The sequence below is a fragment of the Montipora capricornis genome, chromosome 5 (assembly GCF_036669925.1).
Source record: "Montipora capricornis isolate CH-2021 chromosome 5, ASM3666992v2, whole genome shotgun sequence".
In the NCBI taxonomy this organism is placed as follows: domain Eukaryota; kingdom Metazoa; phylum Cnidaria; class Anthozoa; order Scleractinia; family Acroporidae; genus Montipora; species Montipora capricornis.
The window spans coordinates 5,992,394-6,014,893 of record NC_090887.1 but is presented as its reverse complement, the minus strand read 5'-3'; the positions used below and the strand labels follow the sequence as shown (position 1 = coordinate 6,014,893).

The 22,500-nt window shown below is 40.4% G+C and overlaps 1 protein-coding gene across 3 annotated transcripts in view; it reads right to left on the bottom strand.

The window, feature by feature from the left end:
• The window catches only part of LOC138049276 (uncharacterized), a 71,161-nt gene that overhangs the window by 500 nt on the left and 48,161 nt on the right, over positions 1 to 22,500 (bottom strand). For all 3 annotated transcript variants that reach the window (XM_068895478.1, XM_068895479.1, XM_068895480.1), the window contains 26 exons: positions 20,966 to 21,156; positions 20,536 to 20,589; positions 19,920 to 19,982; positions 19,644 to 19,679; positions 19,240 to 19,344; positions 17,870 to 17,914; positions 17,143 to 17,220; positions 16,166 to 16,228; positions 15,380 to 15,433; positions 14,837 to 14,872; positions 14,204 to 14,266; positions 12,982 to 13,035; positions 12,664 to 12,771; positions 11,185 to 11,355; positions 10,191 to 10,271; positions 8,816 to 9,058; positions 8,665 to 8,718; positions 6,962 to 6,997; positions 6,252 to 6,326; positions 6,001 to 6,168; positions 5,145 to 5,273; positions 4,278 to 4,346; positions 3,378 to 3,431; positions 2,169 to 2,363; positions 1,343 to 1,455; positions 1 to 128 (listed from right to left, as the gene is read on the bottom strand). The exon at positions 1 to 128 is cut by the window's left edge and continues 500 nt beyond it. In XM_068895478.1, coding sequence (XP_068751579.1) covers positions 1 to 128; positions 1,343 to 1,455; positions 2,169 to 2,363; positions 3,378 to 3,431; positions 4,278 to 4,346; positions 5,145 to 5,273; positions 6,001 to 6,168; positions 6,252 to 6,326; positions 6,962 to 6,997; positions 8,665 to 8,718; positions 8,816 to 9,058; positions 10,191 to 10,271; positions 11,185 to 11,355; positions 12,664 to 12,771; positions 12,982 to 13,035; positions 14,204 to 14,266; positions 14,837 to 14,872; positions 15,380 to 15,433; positions 16,166 to 16,228; positions 17,143 to 17,220; positions 17,870 to 17,914; positions 19,240 to 19,344; positions 19,644 to 19,679; positions 19,920 to 19,982; positions 20,536 to 20,589; positions 20,966 to 21,156 — 2,466 coding nt within the window. The remainder of the gene's footprint in view (positions 129 to 1,342; positions 1,456 to 2,168; positions 2,364 to 3,377; positions 3,432 to 4,277; positions 4,347 to 5,144; positions 5,274 to 6,000; positions 6,169 to 6,251; positions 6,327 to 6,961; positions 6,998 to 8,664; positions 8,719 to 8,815; positions 9,059 to 10,190; positions 10,272 to 11,184; positions 11,356 to 12,663; positions 12,772 to 12,981; positions 13,036 to 14,203; positions 14,267 to 14,836; positions 14,873 to 15,379; positions 15,434 to 16,165; positions 16,229 to 17,142; positions 17,221 to 17,869; positions 17,915 to 19,239; positions 19,345 to 19,643; positions 19,680 to 19,919; positions 19,983 to 20,535; positions 20,590 to 20,965; positions 21,157 to 22,500) is intronic.

Here is a 22,500-nt window from a genome sequence, read left to right as displayed (position 1 = left end):
ACACGCGGCCATTCAAGGCCGTGGCAGTACTAACGTCCTTTGAACTTCGGCTCAACCAACTTCGACAGTTCATTCTGTCGTGCTTGTTGCCATCTTGTTTCGAGCCGTGCCATATGTGCTTAAAAGGCCTGTGGAGAAAGAAAATTCGTTACTCATCATCATCATCGTCAACAGCACCACAATTACCTTCGTGAATGTCATCGTCTTAAAAATGGAGACTTCAAAATCTAAGACGGAGACGCCGACGAATACATCGCCTAAAAATATAACTTTGCACTATCGTAAGTCTTTCGCGGTTTTTTCCACCTCGTTTACCTCGTAAAATGTTAGCGAACTATGCTAAAAATAAATTGCCAGCTAGTGTTTACGAGCGGTTTCAGAGTGAATATAGAGAACGAAAGATTCACATTTGTATGCTCAAGTTGTCGTTACGTTGTCGTGATGATTGCACGACGACCGCAAAAACATGAGCTAAAATGCGTGATGCACGCGTGCGGCACGATTCTTTTTCCACTTTTAACCAAGGATATCGATCGTTGTTTTGTGACGTTGTTGTTGCTGTCGCCGTCGACGTTTCTTAAAATCCCTTATCTGTGGCTGTTAGTTACTCTTATATTTTAATTTGCTCCTCTTCTTTACATTGGTCTTTATTATAAGGCTCTGTCTCACAAGGACTGGGAACTACCAAATTCACGAATTTGATTGGCTGAAATCGATATTGACCGCGGTCTAGATTTTCCCATCTAGACCGGTAATGTTTTGCCACGATAAAGTTGCAAACTAAAATGCAAAGATGTTGAGTATTTTCTTCTACCAATATTTATTTATGGAAGTGGCAAAAAGCATGATGAGAAGGGTAAGGAGGACGAGCAAACTTTTTGCAGAATGAAGTTCAGCCCATCGCCACTCATCGCCGTTCGCAAGCAAAATGTCAGTTAGTACAAACCAGTTACATTAAACGAATTAAATTGTTCTTGTTTGCCATAAAATAAACATCTTATTAACCGAGCTTAGTCAGTCTGTATGGGAGACTCTTGACCTTGGTCGTGAGTACTGCGTTCGGTGCGTACTTCAGACCGAGGTCAAGGATTCTCCTATTCAGACCTCCTGCTCGATTAATAACAGCTAAGTACAACAATAGTAATTTGTAATGCCCTTATGGTGCAATAAGTACTTGTTTTCAAAGTGCCTCTCATTTTTTTCAATCCCACAATGCAGTTCAGTGTCATCTAAACACAACTATTGACCAATGAAAATGCGCGTACTATCTTAATTATCTTATAAACACGTAATAAATTATTTTTCGAGTGCTTCTGTATGTAAAAAAAAGAACCTGACTCACCAGATAGAACTTTTGAGAACGTCTGTCCCATTAAATGAGTAGATTGGAATTTCAGGATTAAACGCATATCGCTTTGTAAAGATGGCGTTCCATGAAGGAAACAACTGGTCACCCTGGCGAGATACAATGACAACAACACCGCGTGAGTGGGCGGGTCTTCTCAGCTCACTTCTTCAATCTACATCTCTCCTTATTTTTCGATTGCATACTTACAATTTTTTAAGTAGTTATCATAAAAAAGGAATTCTACATTAATCTAATGGAATAATTTCAAGAAACCAAGCATACAGAGCAGAGAGTATTCTATTCCATTTCTTATGAAATTTCGTTTCCTTTTAGTAGTAGATAAAATATTAGTGGCAGATCTGTATGGGTGTTTACAATGGTGAGTCGAAGGCGAGCCACTATAAACGCCTATACAAATTGGACTCGAATATTTTCTCTCTCTTGAGAAATAAACAATAAAATGAATACAGTAGAGATCTGTATCAAAAGTCAATGATTACTTATTAGCTGAGCAGGAGTTTGTATTAAAAGTTAATTCTACTGTTTAATATTTCATCAAGGAGTACAAGTGACTCAAATAGTACCTGCTGATTGGTCATAACTTTGATAATTAATTAATAAATTAGTTGCAAAAGTGTGACTTGCAAAATCGCTTAGGTGGGGAAGGGATGCATTGGTCATTCTAAAGGTTTACAGTACGTAAGAGAACCTCCACGACTCTGCCTTCGTCAGTGTAGAAAACCTAGGCGACTTTGAAACAAACCGAGCACAATTATGATATATATCAAAATAGCATGTGCAAATATTCGACGCGTTTCACCTCAAGATTCCCAACAGGCAGATTTCTATCCTGTCTCCGTATTAATGTGTATACATGCTGAAATCGATTTGATATAAACGCTCTGTATTCCCCAGTCAGGTTTACTGCATGAGCCTGGTGCCAACACTTTTCATCAGCGCCATTGGTGCTCATCATTCGACCAGTCTGCGGTACATTAAGGGCGACCATGCGCAACTATTTAAAAAAGCAGAGCAACAACATTGGCTCAGATAAGCGTAATGATCTCCAGACCTGGAGACAATTATAGCCGCTGTCTTAACTGGCAAGTAAATTGTAAGGAATTCATAGAAAAGCCCATTTCCGAGTTGCTGCATGCCTCAGTTTCAAAACGAGTCCCGTTGCACAACCATTCAAATGGAATGAGTTGCTTATTCTTATGCAAATCAAGCTCATGTCTCTTTCGATAGTTGAGCACCAAGACTCACTTCGAAACTGAGACAAACAGCAACTCGGAAATGGCCTAATTTAATGGCCATAGACCGAATCGGGTAACTCAATGTTGTACCCAATTCAAATCTCTCGGGGTTAAGGTTTTTGTGTGCAGCATTTGCATGATAACGCAGCATTCACATTAAAATGATATGGAAATACTTGGAACAAAACGTTTTATTCCCCAAGGATTTAAATTGGGTACAACATTGAGTTAGCCGAATCGGTCTATCTGATATAAGAAACATATCGTAAAATGCAGGCGAAAATAAGACTCTGATGTCTATGGCAAATAAAAAGATCATACTATCAATTTTTAGGGAATAAACTTTGCTCATAGAAATTGCCCAGGATCATAAGTATTTTTTCCATCTATTTGTCTGCTATTTTTTCCAACGATTTTTTCATGAAATTTCACAGCCAAGTATAAAGGAAAAACGGAAGCGCTATTAGGTTATCTCCAGTGAAATTTTAAGACAAAAATGGGGGAATGCGCAAAGATCTTTGATAGCCCGAAAATCTCAGAGAGTTTCAAAACAAAGGCCTTTTAAAGGGACGCGGTTTATCGAAAAGGGTGAAACCGGTGATCTCAACGTCACTTCAACGAGGTTAAACGACGAGATTTCCAGTAAGAACGATGTATTTGAGTGTCCTAGCCTCCAGAGCGAGGGACTTGCCAGTTGTATGAAATCGACCTTTTGAAACCCAGTTATCCATGCACCGAACAATTTGGCGCCGTCTCTTAATTGCGATACTCACAAATGGACCTTGTAACTTGATATTAGCTGGAGGTAGACTTAATTCACCAGGAGCCTGAAAAGATCAGTATAAGCCCCCTTAGAAAACATTAGATCAAAAGGAACTGATAATAAGACACAATTCATTAGTCCCAAATAAACCAAGTTAGTTTAATGTGATTCCCAAAAGAGATCTGGAAAGATTGCATTGCGCAGCCACGCTGCGCATTATTTCCCGCACCATAAGGTTACACAAACGTTTGCGAGATTTTTAGCCAGGAAATGAAATGACATTTTGTGCTTGATGAGGTTGCTGACCTATCCTTTTTCACATTTTATTCTCTTTGACCAGGTCTTGAAGAAAAATACTACTGATTAAAAATATGCCAAAGAAAAACGTTATAATCCAAATGGAAAAGAAGTCGCATCCTTTAATATCATTATAAAGTAGTTTGTGCATCTGGAACGTCTCGAGTATTGCCCAGTAATCAATTTGATATGTCAAAAATTACCTTTAAGGCTGTTCCAGCTTCGTTTTTGTGAAATGAAAGCACATATCATTTACAGTCTCATGGCGGTTTACAATTTAGTAAATTTTTGGGACCACAGTAATTGGTTATGCTGTTGTGGCCTCCCTGCCCCACATTTGTTGTGGCGAAGTCAAATAAAACAAAATAAAATAAAAAATTCTCTGAGAGCTAGACCACCAACACTGCGGGTCTAGGAAAGGAAAGGATGTGAGACGGGGCTTACGGTTTATAGTCTTTATTCGAGAAGACTTGAAAGTCTAACCATTTACAGGTGAAATTATAAAGGCAGAACATTCTGCTCAGTTATTTTTAAGACCGAGTGCTGCTCTAACCCGGGGGTGTGAACCCGCGATCTCCTGCCCGATGCTCAATCAACTGAGCCGGTTCCTTACCTTTGAAGTGCTGGGTGGTTTCGTTACTTTGGGAGGTTGTGTCGAGACTGCAAACACGGTAGGACCAAGCTGTGAACAAAAAAATATTGTTGCGGGAGCCGATGAAAAGAGCGAACAACAAGGAGCATTCATTTTTAGGAAAATTAAACTAGATTTGCAAAAAATATTTGTAGTCTCTTGTAACAGAGATATCTATGAGTGTAAATTTAGGTGCTATCCTTATTCCCATGTAATGCATATGAGTATTAGCCCCACCCAGTACACTCTTTCTTTTATGACAACGTCTAATTTTGGAGCTGAGGTTGAACGGTCTTATTTTTTTTCTTTTTCTTTTGTTTTGCGATTTGACCATGAAAACGTTCTTAACATGCTCTTAAACTTGTGTGGTATACTAAGTTCGACTACAAACTGAGCTTTTTATTCAGTTTATCATGCAATATGAAAACAACGTTATTGATGTTAAAGAACGTCCCTATAAGTATGTGAGTTAATTGTAGCTAGACTGCAGTTTTACATCTCCTTTACCTTTATTTACACTACTCACAAAAACAAAAAAAAAACAGATGAGTAAAATAAAGAAGTTCTCAACTGACTCGCACCCTGGGTATCTCCCTAGTATGTTCTTAAAATTCTGCTTAATGTCAGCCTGAACGTTCTTATAAAAAAGGTTCTTATAAAAAGAAATGCGCCCACACCAGGGCAGGGAAAAACTCTGGGTAGGTTAAACAACCCCTTTCATTATGCCCCAATTTGATTACCACAGAGACAGCAGAGAATGTTGGCGCTTTATATTCGACCCCCCCTCCCCCCGGGATATTCGATCCGTTGTAACAGGGGAACTTATCATAAAAACAAATAACGTCTTACCACTATTGTTCTCCAGCCTTCCGAACTTTTGATATAAAGCAACTGATCTGAAATGACATAGGCCAATGTTCCTATTTTCACTGTCTCCACAGCCTTGAAAAGTAACTCTAGTGAGTCGAACACGACAACCTTGCAAGGAAAGAAACAGGTCTCGATAAAGGCGAAGTACAACTCCCTACATATGCTCTACATTGTCTAGCCTGCGAACACAGACGTATTTCCGGCTTAAGCACGCGCGTTTTAACACAATCAAATTTACATTGCTGAGTATTTTTTCTCCATTACAGATGATTAGTTAAAAAATCTGGGAGACACCACGGTCCTGGCACGCGAAATGTTCTCTTCCGGTTGCCGTCCGCGTCTCAAAAACGCGCGTACTTAAGCTCCCTAGTTACTTCTCACTTGTCAGCGAATCATGTATTTGCTTTTTTTTAATGTTCTGTTAAAACCTTATCGCTGCTGTATTGTTTTTCGGTTAAGACTCGACTAGATACACCACAGTGCTGGATTATTTCATTGCAAAATGTGCAAAACATTTTAGCCAACTGTGCCTTCCAATGTAGCCAATACAGTGATCAACAGTGAAGAGCGAAGCAACGCAGTCGAAAAACCCAGTAGTGTAGCAACTGATCCAAAGATTACTCGCCATTGGTTCGCAACCCTTGCAGGAAACAATGATATGTCATTCTTTCTATTGTTTTAACTATTGTCTGGGGTCAGGGTTGCAAACCAATGGCGACCCTCGAAAAAAGACCAGACAAATTGTTCTTGATCAGTGTTACCAAACTGCACGGGGCGGTTGAAGTGCGAGAAAATTTGCATAACCTGGAACCCGATGAAATGTGATAAAACTCACAGCAGGAGAAAGTGGATCCATGTTCGGCTCATCCTTCTGGGAAATAAGACCATTTCCATTTTTTCCCGGGGGACCGGGAGGTCCCGGCAGCCCAGGGGGACCCGGTGCATCACTATCCCGGCCGGGAGATCCCACCAGTCCTGGCTGTCCTGGTGCACCAGATGGTCCCTAATGATAAAATAAAAACAAAATTGTGAATGAAAATAAAACCGAAAGTGTGAAGTTACCAGCGCGATTAGTGAAGGTCTTACCCGAGGTCCGGTATCTCCGGGGGGTCCTGGCTGTCCTTGTGGTCCCATTTGCCCCGTGACTACACCCGGTTCTCCCTGAAGCGAAAACATCATTGAAAAGTGAGATTTTATTGCCGTAGGATTCAATGTTAGTTGGGTGATGCGTGATGGGAAAAATATCATTCCTTAGTTTCTCGTTCATTTATTATATTTTACTTAATTTCTTGAGCACAACTGCAGTTCTTTTCACATGCATTCGGGGAAAAATTTCAGAATGCTGATTGCCTGAGACGGTGTGCACTTTTTTGTTCTTAATCACGTGGGTACTGTTGGTAATCAACAGGGCATGATAACTTGATTCTTCTTGGTGAACCGTTGCTTATCGAGAGCAAGCGAAGTTACTACAAGAGAAACTTCTTCCAGATTCTGACTCTGCTTAGACTGCTTTCTATCTACATGTGAAAGACAGTTTAATTAAATTAATCTCTATTTCTGTTGACAGCATCCATTTATTAAAATTGACTGATTTTAAGAAAAGGAAAGCATGTTACTGTCTGTCGCGGCATTGAGCGGTCTTCCCTCAATAATTTCTCCCTTTATGTGATAACATGTAATCGCATTGTGCCCTCATGCAATTAAGGGTTAATTTCGTAAATTTTGTAAAAACTTTGAAAATACGCGTGAAATTGACCCTTAATTGGCCTCGGGTCCATGCGATTACGTGTACTTACCTTAGGTCCTTGAGGCCCAGTCTCTCCAGGTTCTCCCTAACGAGAAATAATTTAAATTCATATTTTTTTTTAAAGAGAGCAACAGAGTCGAAAGAAAGGAACTATACTGTACTTTACAAAATCAGAGTCAAAGTACCTCATTCATTTAAACATGATTTCTCCTTTTGGCTAACTCCCACAAAGTTCTCCTTTTTTGTCTAATGGTATAGTTATATTCTTAGAACATCATCCAAAATACTGTAGCCAGCGTGGTGAGGGACTTAACTCAGAAAGAACTTTTATAGAGAAGATATCAGGGTCATGCTTTGAAACTACCGAAAACTGTAACGTAAGGATATGACAATTGTTTAAGTGATAATTCACCTTAAGTAGTTATTGTAACAAATGTAGATATTTGAGGCGCGGGCTATAGACGAAAGAGAGAAACGATCCTCGAACTTGCTTTAGGCACTTGAAAAATCGGGTGGCTCCAAAAGGATTTAAACCCAGAAGCCGTGCGATGCCGGTGCAATACTCTACCAAGTGAGCTATAAGGCCACTCAGTTGGGAGCAGGTGAATTAGCTGGGCTCATTTGTTTTCGTGAAGGACTCGATGAATGAAATGAAATGAATGCATATCTGACTCTCCTTACTCTTGGCTGGACACTTTAAGGACGGTGCCTACTATTGTTATTGCGCATACGTTCTGCGCATCTCCAGATACTCGGATTTCCTATCGGTAGTGCTTACTAATGCAGGGATATCTTTGCGCGGTTTCAATTTATGCGGAGAAAAAAGAAAATTGGGGGTAACCATGCATTTTTCAGAGATAATTAAGCTTTAATTTGGAAAGGAACGCCATACATTGCATTGTATTTTAAAGCTTTTTGCTAATATTGTTGATTAATTATCTTTGAAAAATGCGTGGTTACCCCCCATTTTATTTATGGATTTTAATAACACTTGTTGAGATCTGCTTTTCCCGCATATTCAGTAAACTGCGCAAAAATACCTTTGAATTAGTAGGCACCGTCCTTAAGCAATTGTCGCTTTTTATACTGAGACAACTGACAAATTCGGGTGGCTTAAATTAATGGGATTCGAACCCATGAGCTCTGCGAGACCGGTACACTGCGCTACCAAATGAGCTGGAGCGTCATATTGACCTGCTCCCAACTATGTGTCTTCACACTAAAAACTATTTACAACCGTTTCACATAATTGCCATGTGGGAATCCGACATGTCAGGTACCTTCTCGATATTTCGCTTAAATTGTTCAACACAGCCGACATTTTTTAAACCTTGGGGAAAGTTACCCCATAACGTGGTCCCGCTATAAGAAAAGCTTCGTTTAAAGTAATTAGTGCCGGATTTTAGCAAGGCAAGCTTGCCCTAAAATTGTCTCAAGTTGTAATCACAGTAACCCTGAGCGAAAAGACGTTGAAGATATTCCGGGCAATCCATTTATTGTTTTGTGCATTATCAAGGCTTTCTGTTTCCTTCGTCGAAGAGATAGCCTCTCCAAGTTAAGGCTGGACAGGAGTAGACAAGAGGTGGTTTGAGCTCGTATAAAAAGGGGCTGCAAGACCACACCAGGTTTTCAGTCCAGCTATGAGTGTGCTCGTTAACAGGCAACCTGTGTGCCTCAAGTCTATGGCGTACATTTATTTCAACTTTTTCAGTGGATGCCTTAATAACGTTGATCAAAGAATTTAGACGATACCTTCAATCCTGATTGGCCCTTCATTCCAGGAAAACCAATATCTCCGGTTTGACCCTTGAGAGTTCAACAGAAATATAAACATCAAAACTATTTGAAACATTTTATTGCCAAATATCTTACATAAAAGACCAATACTACACTACCAGCCTACCTTACTTCCCCTCATTCCATTTTCTCCAACTTTCCCAGGGGATCCGGGTTCCCCTTGCACTCCCTTCTCCCCCGGATTTCCGGTCTCTCCTTTCTCTCCTTCAGGACCAAACTCCCCGGGGAATCCTGGAGGCCCTGCTAGTCCTTCAGGTCCTCCGGGACCTTGAGGTCCCTCGGGGCCTTGTGCCCCTGGGGAACCAGGTTCTCCTTTGGTGCCTTTTTCCCCATGTTGCCCTTGTTCCCCCTGAAATAAGAATCGAGATTGCTTGTAGTTAAGTTTGGCAAGCAATTCAATATCCAAGAAGTATCCACGGATCCACTTTACGACTGCGTTTGTCCACACTCCAGTTGACAAGAACCTTTGGTGAATTAGACATGTAAATGATTCAGTTGATTATTTATGCTAGGCGCTATGTGAAGGACTGTTCCCGCAAAACCAGACCTTTCCAGCCAATTACTGCTTTTTAGGATTGAGAACGTCTACTAGTGCGATCCGAAAACTTATTTAAGAACTCGTCTAATAAGGCTTTGTTTGTTTGTGAAAATGCTGTGACCTGGACCTGGTGAGGGAAATGTACTCTCCTCGTTATACGCTTTTACTAAGTGAAGGTTTCAAGATCTCCATTGTCACAGGACAATCTTTAACTGCAATAAAGGCCCCGTACACAAGTATCCGGATATTTTTGATTCCGCAACTGTTTCTTGGCGGATTCGCCTTCTATCCACACGTATCCGGTGAATCCGGCATGCGAACTGATGAGGGAGTTTCAGGAAAGACGACGGCTACTGCGACGGCAACGCCACGAGGCAAGAATATTATTGGCTAAAAAAGGAAAAATACTCGCGCTGCACGAGCAACACAAATTTCCGTGCATTTCTCTGCCGCACTCCACAAAACAACACCGTGAAATCACCAAATTTTAAGTTTTGACGACAACGTGAGCATATAACAATGAAACAGTGATTTTTTGCTTTGACTTTAAAACCGTTCGTACCCATTCAGCTACAGGATAGTTCGCCTGTATTGTACAAGGTGAACGCGCTTTGTTTAAACTCCCTATTTTCAAATCCGATAACGTTACAAACTCACATCCAGCCTTTAACACATAAATATTCAACAAGGCCACTGAGCGAAATGCCATCGCTTCCCTTGTCGACAACTCGCACGCCTTATGGTGCATGTTTTGTTGACAATAATCACTGAGGAGTACTGGATACTAGAACGAATCCGGATACGTGTGCACGTCACAAATTTTTAACAGGCAGGAAAAAGTGCGGGTTCAAAAATATCCGGACACGTGTGGATTGGGCCAAAGTCTACAGGTATTTTGCGAACCTTTCTGGATATTCTCCTCAGCTGATAATTTAATGCAAACCTTTTCTCCATTTGCCAGGTGCCCGTTTCCGTTCACTCCTTCAAATGATCCAATGAAAGCTTCTCCCAAACCAGGTTCCCCCTGAAAAAAAAATAGAAATGTTTAAAGTGGCTCCTAACAATTTTATTTACCTATCTTTCATGCGCGATCCACGTGGGAGATAAATTTGAAGAGTTGTTATTTTCACATTAAAACAAGATAGAACTGATTACAAAGTAAATAAAGTAAAGGAACCTGTACGGAAATCAAGCAGCAAATGCTGGTAGAGAAAGCAGAGACTTGTCGGATAGACTCTCATGCTGACTCCACGATTACTGACAAGCCCCAAACGATTAAAGACCCGTTTAACATTGGCGAGAGGGGAGCTAATGCGAGAAAACGGGTAGACTAAGAGTAAGACACAAGTGGAGATATGTACAAAAATTGGATTTATTAAAGGAGTCAATGAAGGAAAAGATCGAAGGGTTGATGTTTAGAGCTTTAGCCCTTCGTTAGAACGAATTAAGGAATTGCGGGTCATTTAATGTTTGTATAGGAAGTAGGAAAGCTATACGATTGGTGGTAACAAAAAAACGAGTACAAGTAAATTAATTGTGATTGTAATTGTAAATTATGTTGTATCTTGAGTTTATTCAACAGACAACATCGATCTGACTCGCTTTGAAGAGGAGACGGATATGAACTCGGAAATGGCCTATTGCGGGTCGTTTAATGTTTGTATAGGAAGTAGGAAAGCTATACGATTGGTGGTAACAAAAAAAGGAGTTCAAGTAAATTAATTGTATGTACTTATGTTGTATCTTGAGTTTATTCAACAGACAACATCGATCTGAAGTTAATCAGTCTATGATAGTTTTGCCGTTGCATATGTCTGTGCTTGGTAGCACTAGGTTTATGTTTCACCATCACTTGAGCCCTTCTGGGACGGAAATTATTCAGTGCATTTCTGAAATTTGATCTTCCAGTTTCAACCCTCGTAATCCTTTTGCCTTACCTTTTCTCCCGGAATACCCGTCGGGCCTGGAGGGCCCGGTGGTCCGGGCGGGCCCGCGATACCTTTCTCTCCAGGAAAGCCAATTGGCCCCTGGGGTCCAAATTCCCCGGAAGACCCCGTTGGTCCTACTGGTCCCGGAAGTCCATCTTTTCCATTTACTCCATCTTCCCCCTAAAAGTTTAAAAATGTTTTTCTCAACTATTTAGCAGAAAAAAAAGAAGAACAAAACAACAACTTCTTTATTACGTTTTTTATTATTTTTTTCATTTCCTCCTTATCTTTATACTTTTATAGAGTAATATAGACAGCCACAATGGTTGTTTTTGGCAACTCGCGTGCAAGACATTAAGATATATTAATACCCTGCTTCATAAAAATTTGAGATCTACTAAAGGTTGTTTATTTTATGTTGTTCGTCAATGTTATCAAAATTCTTCTTTCCGCCGAAATCTCCATAATTCCTCGCCACCCGCCATCATTGAATCGAAAATGGTGTCCAGTCAAGTGTTGCACGTTAACATAAAAATGTTGAGACGAGGGAAAACAAGATACGATATATTCCCGAATGGGAACTCTGAACCAACGAAGTTGTCATTCACGAAGCCCTCGGACGGGAACTTTCAGCCTACTCAACACTAAATCTCAACCACTGAAGTTCACCGAAGTTGGTTATTCCCGAGGCTCGCGAATGGGAACTCTTGACTATCAAAATTCGAGGGGCGTTCTGTAAGTTGTAACTTTTTTTGAAGCTCCTTTTATGGCCCGACTGCGAAAAAGTCCAACTGGAAAATGCAAGCATCCGTAACTTCTAGTAGAGCGCGACAGATCGAGGTTACTAAGATACTTCGTTTTTAGAATGGCATTCCAAAAACGAAGCTTTTTGTTTAGCGTGCCACACTGTAGAGAAAGGATCTCAAATTTGCCTATTATATTGCGCGTATTGTCAAAGAGAGAAACGGCAACGACAACGCCAAAAAAGTTGCAATCTTATTGGTTAAAAGAACCAAAATGATCGTGCTGCACGTGCGGCACGCATTTTTGAACAATTCTCTCCCGCACTCGTCAAAACTACAACGTGACATGACCAAATTTGAGGTTTTGACGACAACGTGGACAAACTACAATGAATCTTTAAGTCCTACTCTTTACTACAAATCCGTCCGTACCAATCCAGTTTTAGGACACTTCGCACATATTGTATAGTATAAACAAGATGGAATAATCATGAAATACTTAAAATAGCTCAAACTTATATTTTGAAGGGACGTTTTCGTTGCCGTTAAGCGTTATGGTTTATTAAACTCCCTATTAGCCTGCTTAGCAGGTGTTCGAAGGGGAAGAGAAAAGAAGAACCGGCGAGAGAACGAGGAGAGTGACAAATTCTCGTTCTCCTGCCGGGTTTTCCCTTCCCCTTCGAACGCCTGCCACACAGGCTAAAATACCTAATACTTGGTAAAATTTCAGTAAGTGCTTCATTACCTTAGCTCCCGCAGCTCCCTTCAAACCAGGAAAGCCTGCCTCTCCTCTTAGTCCTGTGTCTCCCTTTTCTCCCTTTTCGCCTTTGATACCTTTTTCTCCTGCGGTTCCCTGTGAAGCAAGCACAAGAAACGGATGGCTCGATGAGCAAAAGGAAATGCAATGCTTAAATGGCCTAGCCCTCAAGTCTCTCAAAGTTCCTTGGTGAAACAATCGAATTAACAACTGGAATACCAAATATTAAGTCTTGTAAAGGGGACTTCTTAAGAATAATGAAACATGGGCCACTATCATACAACATAAGTCGCTTCATTTAGTCACCTTGTCTCCTTTCTGTGCGATGATCTGTGCAGATGAAACTCCACCTCCAATTTCCTGGAAAAAACGTAAAAAAAAAAACTATTGTCCATTTATGGTCTATTTGTCTGGGCCCAGTTCCTCAAAAGCCGATTAACGCTAATCCACGACTAAAAATAAACCAAGCAGTTCATTTCTCTACTCCCAAATGCTTTTCAACGCAGATTTTCGGCAGAACTTTACATGAAAAGACGTCAATCTTGAAAAACAAAAATAAGCAAAAGAAACTTTCACCAAAAAGTTGAAAACGTGAAACAAACGTTTACGCTAATCCTGGATTAAGTTAATCGGCTTTCGAGGAACCGGGCCCTGGTCCACAAATAAACCTTTTTGCAGATACGGCGGCCATTTTGATTACCATAGTTCCGAAAGACATTATGGGATACTCAGGGAGCACATTAATATGTATTTTCCCACTGGGCATCCCATAATAGCTATTTGAAACAATAGAAATCAAAATGGCCGCCGTATCTGCAAAAAGGTCTATTGAAGAGAAGCTTTCTGTGACCTAGCTTTCAGACAAGCCTCCGTTCTTTTCTTGTGTAAACGAAGGATTATTTAGCATCACAACAATAACCTTTACATGACAAAATAAGGGAGATCTTAACGTGAAAGTGAATACCGAAGTTAAGGAAACAATTTCAGCAGATGCGAAAAAAGCCTTTGAAAAATGCAGATTAGAACGGGACTCGAACCCAGAACCCTGCGATTACGCAGCACTTGCTCTGCCACGTGAGCTATCAAGCCATCTGGGAACTGGTCACTACAAGGTGGTATTACGATATGATCATTAGAGAACATGCGAAGTTTCATATAAGACGTTCGTATGTTCTCGGAAGGAAGGTCGGAGGCAACACAAGTTCCCGGGCAGGCTTTAAGTCACTTCAAGCCCAGGCCTCTGTAGTATGGGTGCCTGTTAGATAGCACTAGTCACCAGGCTCTAGTCGCTCAAAGGCAGGATAACTTTTTCTGGCAGGTGACTCAGTATTCTACAGTCGATCCTCCAAGGTTTTCCAAGGTTTAGACGGGTTTTGTTGCCGGCTAAAAATCTGCCCACTAAATACAGTTTTCTAGAATGTTTCTGATAAATTTCTTAAACTTTCCTGTGTTTCTGTTATTTGCATTGGGAACATGTCAGAAAAAACAACTAGTATCGTATTGGGATTATTAAAGTTAAGGCACAAACCGTTATTCCGCCTGGAGGACCCGGGAGACCCGGTGGTCCGGGAACACCTTCGCCTGGTTCGCCCTGATAATAGAAAATTACCTCAGGTCATTTCAGAATGAAGGACAGGAATAAACGGGAAAAAAAGCCGAAGTAAAGAAAGGCAAGACAAACAGGGAGAAGGTCCTGTCTTACTGCTGGCATTCAGCTCTTAATTTCCAACGTCGTGTTAAAATGAATCGAGTAAGAAACCAGCTAAATTGGTTTTAGACGGGTTTTGTAGGTGTTCTATACATTTTGGGGTTCTGTGGTTTATTTTAGCCAAGCTTAGGAGTCGTTGTAGCCCTGAGGGTTGTGCAGAATACTCTACCATCTTAAACAAATATGCTAGCATCCGTTGATAGCCTTCTTTATGGAAGTAGTCAAAGTACTGAAGATGTATTCTCATTTAACCACATGCTAATAAGTGCAAGGTATTCTACGGTTAAGCTTTGTGTTAACCCAGTTTAACTCCTCATCAACATGTCATTGGTTAACTCTTTTTTTTCACCATGTATAACTCCAGGGTATCTATCATCACATCTAAAATCATTACATTCACGTCTCCACGCCTTGCATGCATCAATGACAATATAGAAGAACTGAAAACCTCACCTTTCGTCCGTCCGACCCCTTTTCTCCAAGATTTCCCTGAAAAATCGTAAAAAGAGTATTCATTTAATTACCCGCCAATGGTCACGCAAGAGTGCAAAAAGCTTTTTTAGGGGACTCAGGGGCGGAGCTATAGGGGGGTTGCAGGGGGTGCGTAACATGACCACCGTAAAGAAATTCAAAAGATTGCTAGCGCTAAGCGCTCCTCCCCTCGCGCGCCACTCGCGCTTCGCGCTCGCCTCGCGTTCGCCTCGCTTTCGCCTCTGTTTACGCAAAAAATCACGCCTGTTCTGCAGGCTAAAAGATGGCGTTCATGGATCATCATAGGGCTAACGCTCGAAACGTCAGCTTTCAAATTTCTTTACGATGGGCAACTCACCATATCAACTCAGTCGCTCAACCAATTTCTGCAAACCATACCACGGTTTGTCCGTTTAGACGATTCGCTTGTCTTCTAGTGTGAAAACAGCCAATTGAGTAAACCTTAAGGCAGGATGACTTTGTTACTTTGTCATACTGAAGAAATCAAATGCTCGTGTTCTTTACCTTATCACCTTTTGTTCCTTTGTCACCCGGAAAACCAACGTCACCAGCAACTCCCTTAAAAAAGATCACAGGTTGGTAACACTTAGAAATCTTGCAATAAATGACGCGTTCATTTGTGCGCCATTAATTAACTTTAACTTTGCTCATCCCTGGTCGAAACGCATGGTATTTCGTAATAATCCAAATACAGGAGGTGTAAAAAAAACTAGTCCGGATAAAATGCATATAAGATTAGCTTAAATAAATGTCGCTTTCGAAGCAATAAGCCGTTTCCGATATCTCTTTAGCGTTCTTTCATAAAATAGGAAAGGATAATACAGGATATTACAGTTTTTTTGACGGCAGAACTGTTATTCTCTCTAATGTCAGAAAAAAGGTTTATCTTGATGCGTTCGCGGGGCACAATTCTTTACCGTCTTCTGCTGAACGAAACCTGAAAACGGTTGAACTGGGTTTGGGTGCGAAATATCCTTTGAAAAAAATAGCTTTTTTACTTCTTTGATGAGGTACAAACACAGTGTTTGCGCTCATGCCAAGTTATGAATTCCTGGTGATAGCAGACAGTTATAATTTTCATAAGAAACACCGCACTTGGAATTGCTTAGATATGAGATGATTCTAGATACAAGAAGCAGCTCTACTAAAGGACAGTGTGGCTGGCATGGCTTGCTACACAAACCAAAGACCAAAAAAAATTAGTTAAACTCAAAGGTAATACAAGCTGCAACGATACTAAAGACTCTTTAGTAAGAGGGGTGCTACAATATTGTTCATAATATCTAATACCTTATCCCCTTTGGAACCCGAGTCGCCCTTCTGTCCCGCGGGTCCAACAGGTCCTGCTTCACCCTGTGATAAGAACATCAACTGATGAACACTATACCAGACATATGAAAAAAAAAAAAGTAGTAATGCAAATGCTTAAAACAAAACTGCAAATTTAGTTAACGACTTAATCCATAATCAAACTTTCAGAAAGCCGATTGGCTCCCTGGTCAAGGTGCATGCTGCTCCCATCTTTTAAAGACCACATAATATAATGGTAATTGACTGAGTGGAGTGCAATTTGGTCTGAAATCATACGTGTGATTTAAAAGTCCAACGAGCACGCAGCGCGAATTCGATTTGAAATCACAAGTATGATTTCAGACCAAATTATAGATGCACGACACGAGTTCAATTACCACTTTATTACATCCACTTACTCTGTAGAAATCACACAATAATTATTTAATCACTCAAATACAGGATTTTAGTCAGTACCAATATTTTATTGATCCAGTTGGGAACAAAAGTTCTAAAATTCGCCACACAATGGCCTTCTCTCTTTCATGCATTTTCTTGCAATTTGATTGGTTACCTTAAACAAGGCTTGAAATCTGATTGGTTGTTTCGTGTGTTCTTTTCTCATTGGCTGGGGAAAAGGTGCAATTCGTGAATAAATCGCACTGCTGAGAGCCAATCAGATTCCAAGGATCACCAGTGATTTCTAAATGAATGTAACAAATAAGAAACAAGATCGCTCATTTTCCGTCTCTTCCTTTTCCACGTTTTATTCCAGCAATTGGAACTTTGGATACTCGTTCTTTAATTGTAAATTGTAGGATTTTGAGTAAATGTAAAGTTTTGACAAGATTTGATACGTTTTTTATAAGATTATTATTATTATTATTATTATTATTATTATTATTATTATTATTATTATTATTATTATTGTTGTTGTCGTTGTTGTTGTTGTTTTGTTCAAAAAATCTGTTACTGACCTTGCCGGGGGGTCCTTGAGCGCCTTTTTCCCCCTTTAAACCTGTAAATCCAGCTTGGCCTTTTTTACCGGGGACACCCTTAAGCAATATGGACAGCACTATTAGTTCATTATTGTGTCTTAGTCCCATTCATACTGGCCAACGGTTGGCTTCATATGGATTTCAAAGACAGACTCCATCTCGGAAAGAAGCTCGGTATGAGACTTCAAAGAATATGTTCGCATAAGCACATGCGAATGATTTGTCAATCAAACGTGGTCGTACACAGAGCTCTGTGATGATACGTCCAATAAAGAAGCCACTAATGATGATATGCCCATTATGTTATCTGTAGTTCTTTTTTTACAATCCCCGTCGCTTTTTCAAGCGCTGGAAGAAATATGTTTTAGGGGTTCCGTCTCTTTGTTATTGCTTCTTGATCGCCATCTTGGATAATCAGTCCTGCTTGAATGAATTCGAACAAAAACGGAACCTGGGGGGACCGCTTATTCAGTGCGTCGTCGTGTTTAAGATTACACTCCAATGAGATATCCCTGTCTGACAATTGTAACACGCCTTTGCTTTTAAACCAACAACTAGTAACGACTTCAGTTTGTGGGGAAAGAATTGAGTTCAATTATTTTCTATCCTGTTAGGGCTGCGCGGCCACAACATTTGAGGCTATAGCGTAATTAAGCTGTATTCCGGCGCCAATAACTGCTAGTGGATGTACAAATGCCAAACATACTTTATGTCCGGGAAAGCCGACGTCTCCTTCGTTTCCTTTTTCTCCCTATAGCAAAAGAACGATTATTAAGTATTAAACACAAGTTGCATATTCAAGGGATGCTTTCCCCAAACACCCTGAGCTAAATGAATTGAAAGGTGAATGAACCGCCAATTACAGATGTAACGAATGACCCACCTCAACATATTTTTTTTATTTTTATCCTTAAATGCTTTACAAAATCTCGACTTTTTGGATTTTGGACTGAGTTTGCGTGCGAGCAACGTAGGCCTGGCCACTCAGCACCAAAAACTGTGAATTAATTACACGATACAACGTGTGCCCATCGAGATTGTAGATTCGGTATGTCAATTGCGTGTTCTACGAGTTTCGATTTGACTTTCGATATCAGTTGATATGTTTGCGGTACATTGTCACCCTGGACTTGAAGCAATTCGGCCCAGTGGTTAGGGCGCTTGCCTTGAGATCCAGAGATTCCGGGATCAAGACCCGTTCCGAAAACTCGTTGAATTTGGTCGTGACATAGTATCCTGGTAGTCCATGGTTGAACTTCTCGGTTGAAGTTGTAAATAGCCAACTGGTTTGCCTCCGGGTTCTTAACTGCTGTTCCCTTCTGTCGTTTTATTGATTGTGCTTCAATAGCCCTAAATACCCACCATCCCCCCCCTCCCCCCATGGGGAATGGTCAAAGTATGTGTGAGTGTATGTAGTTTTCCGGGGAAAAGTGGGTTAATCAATTGACACCTGTCAAAACAAGGTATCAGCTGACCAGTATCACGTGACTATATCGCGGGTTGAAGTTTAGAGCTCATCGAGATAGTGATTGATACTCAATCTCACATGTATAACATTTCTGCCAACGCAAGGAGAAGACGTTTTATCTGAATGAGCAATCCAGATTGTTTTCTTATGATATCCTCAGCTGCAGCCAACAGAAATACCCTCATTACACTTATCTGGTTTCCACAAATGAAACTTAGCATTATTCACAAGCAGCTAGATACAGAGATCGTATCGACCTGATTTGGTCAGTGACAATGACGTACACAGTTCGGGATAGAAGACCTATTTATCGTCGTATACTTACCATATTTAATTTTTTCATTATTGTTTGGTCTTTGGTCTTCAAAATGCAAAGATTTTGTTAGTCTTTAGACCTCTGTCCCACGTCCCAGTACGTCGTCTCTCTCCCACTCAAATAAGGCCAGTGAAAAATAGATGAAACGGTTTATACCAAAATTTCAATTTGGTCAATTTTCAATTTTCAATTTTTCAATTTGGTTTAGAGCTTGCTGTTGAAGATATGATGATCCAAAATCTCCCGCCGTAAAGTTCTGTCACAGGAAGTTTTTAGTAAGAACAAAACTCACCTTCAAATGATCTGACAAGAGTCCACTGGGAGGCCCTGGGGGACCCGGTGGGCCTGTTTTCCCAGGTTCACCCGGCTCCCCCTTTATGCCAATGCCTTGGTCACCCTGGAAAGGTAAAAAGCTTATATTCAATCTTCAGGGGTGGCCTGCGAAGCTGGCGGAATATCAATTTTACCGGTCTTTAATACAACATAATACAACAAGTTTACGCTAATCCGAGATTAGGTTTATCGGCTTTCGAACAACCCGGCCCAGTTTTTCAACTTTTCAGGAGCCTTTTATCTTTTTATCTTTAAAGGAGAGAGTATAGCGGAACCACAGATTAGTGTTAAATTGTGTAGAGAATTGCTAAGCGGAAAGGGTCTATTTGAGGTCATAGTTATGCACTACAGAAAAACAAATACCTTTTCTCCTTTTTCGCCGTCATCTCCGTGTAAACCCTATAATAGAGGCAAAGAAAATCAGCGTACAACAACTCATGTATCTAAAGGGAAACTGAAAGAACATAAGCGATGCACCTACTCTCGAGACAAGCTTTACCAGGGTTTTTGGTCAGGGACAAAGGGGACTTAATTAAGCAGGGGAATTTCCCCAATTGGATCCAATAATGAATATAACATGATTTAAAACTCAGCACTGAAATAAATTTGACAAATCCAATGGGAGGTACTTTGGCTTACCTGCTCTCCTCTCTGGCCTTTTTTACCCTCCCGTCCCTGAAGTCCTTGTGCTCCAGTCTCACCCTGCAGGAATCAAGGAGAACACTTCATATCGCCCAACTGAAAAAGGGTTCCTTGTTTAGTAAATTCTCTTACACGTTGTCTCTTTTAACTTGGGGGCGTGCGCACTGGGAAAAGCCACACCTCAGTAATGTAAGGGGAAACAGCTACATTTTCCTGGGATGACTCCATACTGAACCAGCATCGTATGTAATTCACGGAAATAAGTAATACTAAATTGTGTAGTATATGAAATTTCTAGTCCCCGTTTCGTTCTTTCAGAATCTTACTAAGCAAATACTACCTTACATCCAATGTAATGTAACAAAAAATCAGTCCGTGTGCTTCCAACAGGAGTCCATTCCACTGATGAAATTCCGACAACCTGTTCGCATCCTCTTCCACTCAGAGAACAAGATGCTCATGCGAATTATGCTATGAATCGAATTAGGTTCACCTGAAAATCTAACTTTTATATTCTTCTTACTCCTATTACATTAGTCTTTCGTGTACAACAATCTCAATTTAAATTCAGTATGAATACGAACGACAATCTTAGAAATCAAATGGTGCCTACCTTTTGGCCTGGTCTGCCTTTTGGACCAGGCAATGGGACAGACACTGAATCACCCTGGTGGCAGAGAAAAAAAAGATTCTCGACTTTAATTCAAAATGTACTAAAGTTTTGTACTTGTCGGTTCTTGTGTGTTTATCTATAACTTTATGTTGTAGCGATCTGTAGCCAACTCCTCACCTTTGTCTCAGACTTACCGCTGACAAAAATATTCCTTACACGTGCATCCTTCAAATATCAATGAGCAACTTAGCTGTAATCGGTTTTCGCATTTCGTCCAGTTTCCTTCCATCTGGCTTCAAAATGAATAGTTGGTCACTAGTAAAATTATTTAAGTTAAGCAAGAATTCGCGTCACAAAGAAAACCGCCCTGACTTTTTTCGTTTTTCAATACCTAGTTTAATGGGTTATCTAATCATTTCCCATCTCTCACCTTTTCTCCCTTAATCCCAGGCGTTCCCTGTTTCCCAGGCTCTCCATCACTTCCTGGCTCTCCTTTAGGCCCTTGCTTGCCCCCAGGGAACCCCGGGGGTCCTTGAAGGCCAGTAGGCCCCCTCGGGCCTACTGGTCCAAAATCTCCCCTGGTTCCATTGAAACCCCTTGCTCCTTTTTCGCCTGTCTGTCCTGTGAATAAAAATCAAAGGAATTTTATTCCTTATCCACTATTCCTCCATTTTAACATATTTGTTCAAGAGAACAAGCAAAATATGAGAAGGTGGTACCCTACAGAGCAAATAGGGTCTCATACGGACGCGACGGGAGTTATTCAACAAAATAAATTGTTTTCGAGACGATGTAACGGCCGCGAATTTAGCTTGTCATCGCTTGTCACTCGCCACTGATGATTTTGTTTATCCAGTTCAATAAAGGACATTTGAATGACTTCGTGTGTGTTGTTTTCGTCATTCATACGATGTAATACGTGCGGACATTTTGCTCGTTGCTCGTATATATATTTTCGGGGCTCAGAAAAATACGACGCACTTCCCAAAATATCCGCGCGTATTATATGTTAAGCCATTTAATAAGGTATATTAAGTCATCCTCAATATCCATCATTGTTGAGTTACTGTTTGAGCCAAGTGCATGTACAAAGGTAAATTTAACATTGTATAGAAAACTTTTCACAGACAAGTGGTCTTGAAACTTTTAACTATATTATGGTCCGCCTTGCATCTTCATTTCTAGGACACTTTTATTAAAGGTAACCTCCACTCCGACTAAAGCATAATTTGAAACCGAACAAAATAATGTGTGCAATCAAATGTACTCGACAATTCTAAAATTTATTTTAGAACAACTAATTTTCACTTTCAAATTTCCCGGGCACCGCCATCTTGAATAATTGTGACGTGTTACGGTTTCCCTTATTGTTTTCACACAAAGAGCTTTTGTTTTGAAACAATAGGGCAACCGCGAAACGTGACAATTATTTAAGATGGCACTAGGGAAATTTTAAAACCAAAACAAGCGCTTTTGAAATTTATTTATTTCAGATACAAACGCTTTCGTTGGAAAATGTTCGAACAATTTTTATTGTTAACAGTATGTTATGTGGTTTTAAGTTATTTTCTTGTTTTGATGGAGCTTCCCTTTAAAATTGAGTGTCATCTACTATCTTGTAACTGTAGCTTCCAATATACATTGTCTAGAATAAAGGCTCGAATCTTTCGACTCACACAAAGCACCATAAACCACAATAAACGCGCCCATTAATTTGACGGAGTCTATTCGCAGCAAACATTTTCACTTCTATACAGTAACACTGCTTCCTTTAACTTATCCGGAAGACCATGTGGCCTTGACAAAATCATGCCCTCATTAATCTAGCATATAGTTCCTCAAAAGATTACCTTAATTAAATATTGTTTTAGTTTTATAGAGAGAAAGCTCTAGGGGTCGAACACAATAGCATGGTTTTGCTCCCTCAGATTGCCATGTTCTCGTAATATTGAATTTTGCCAAAAA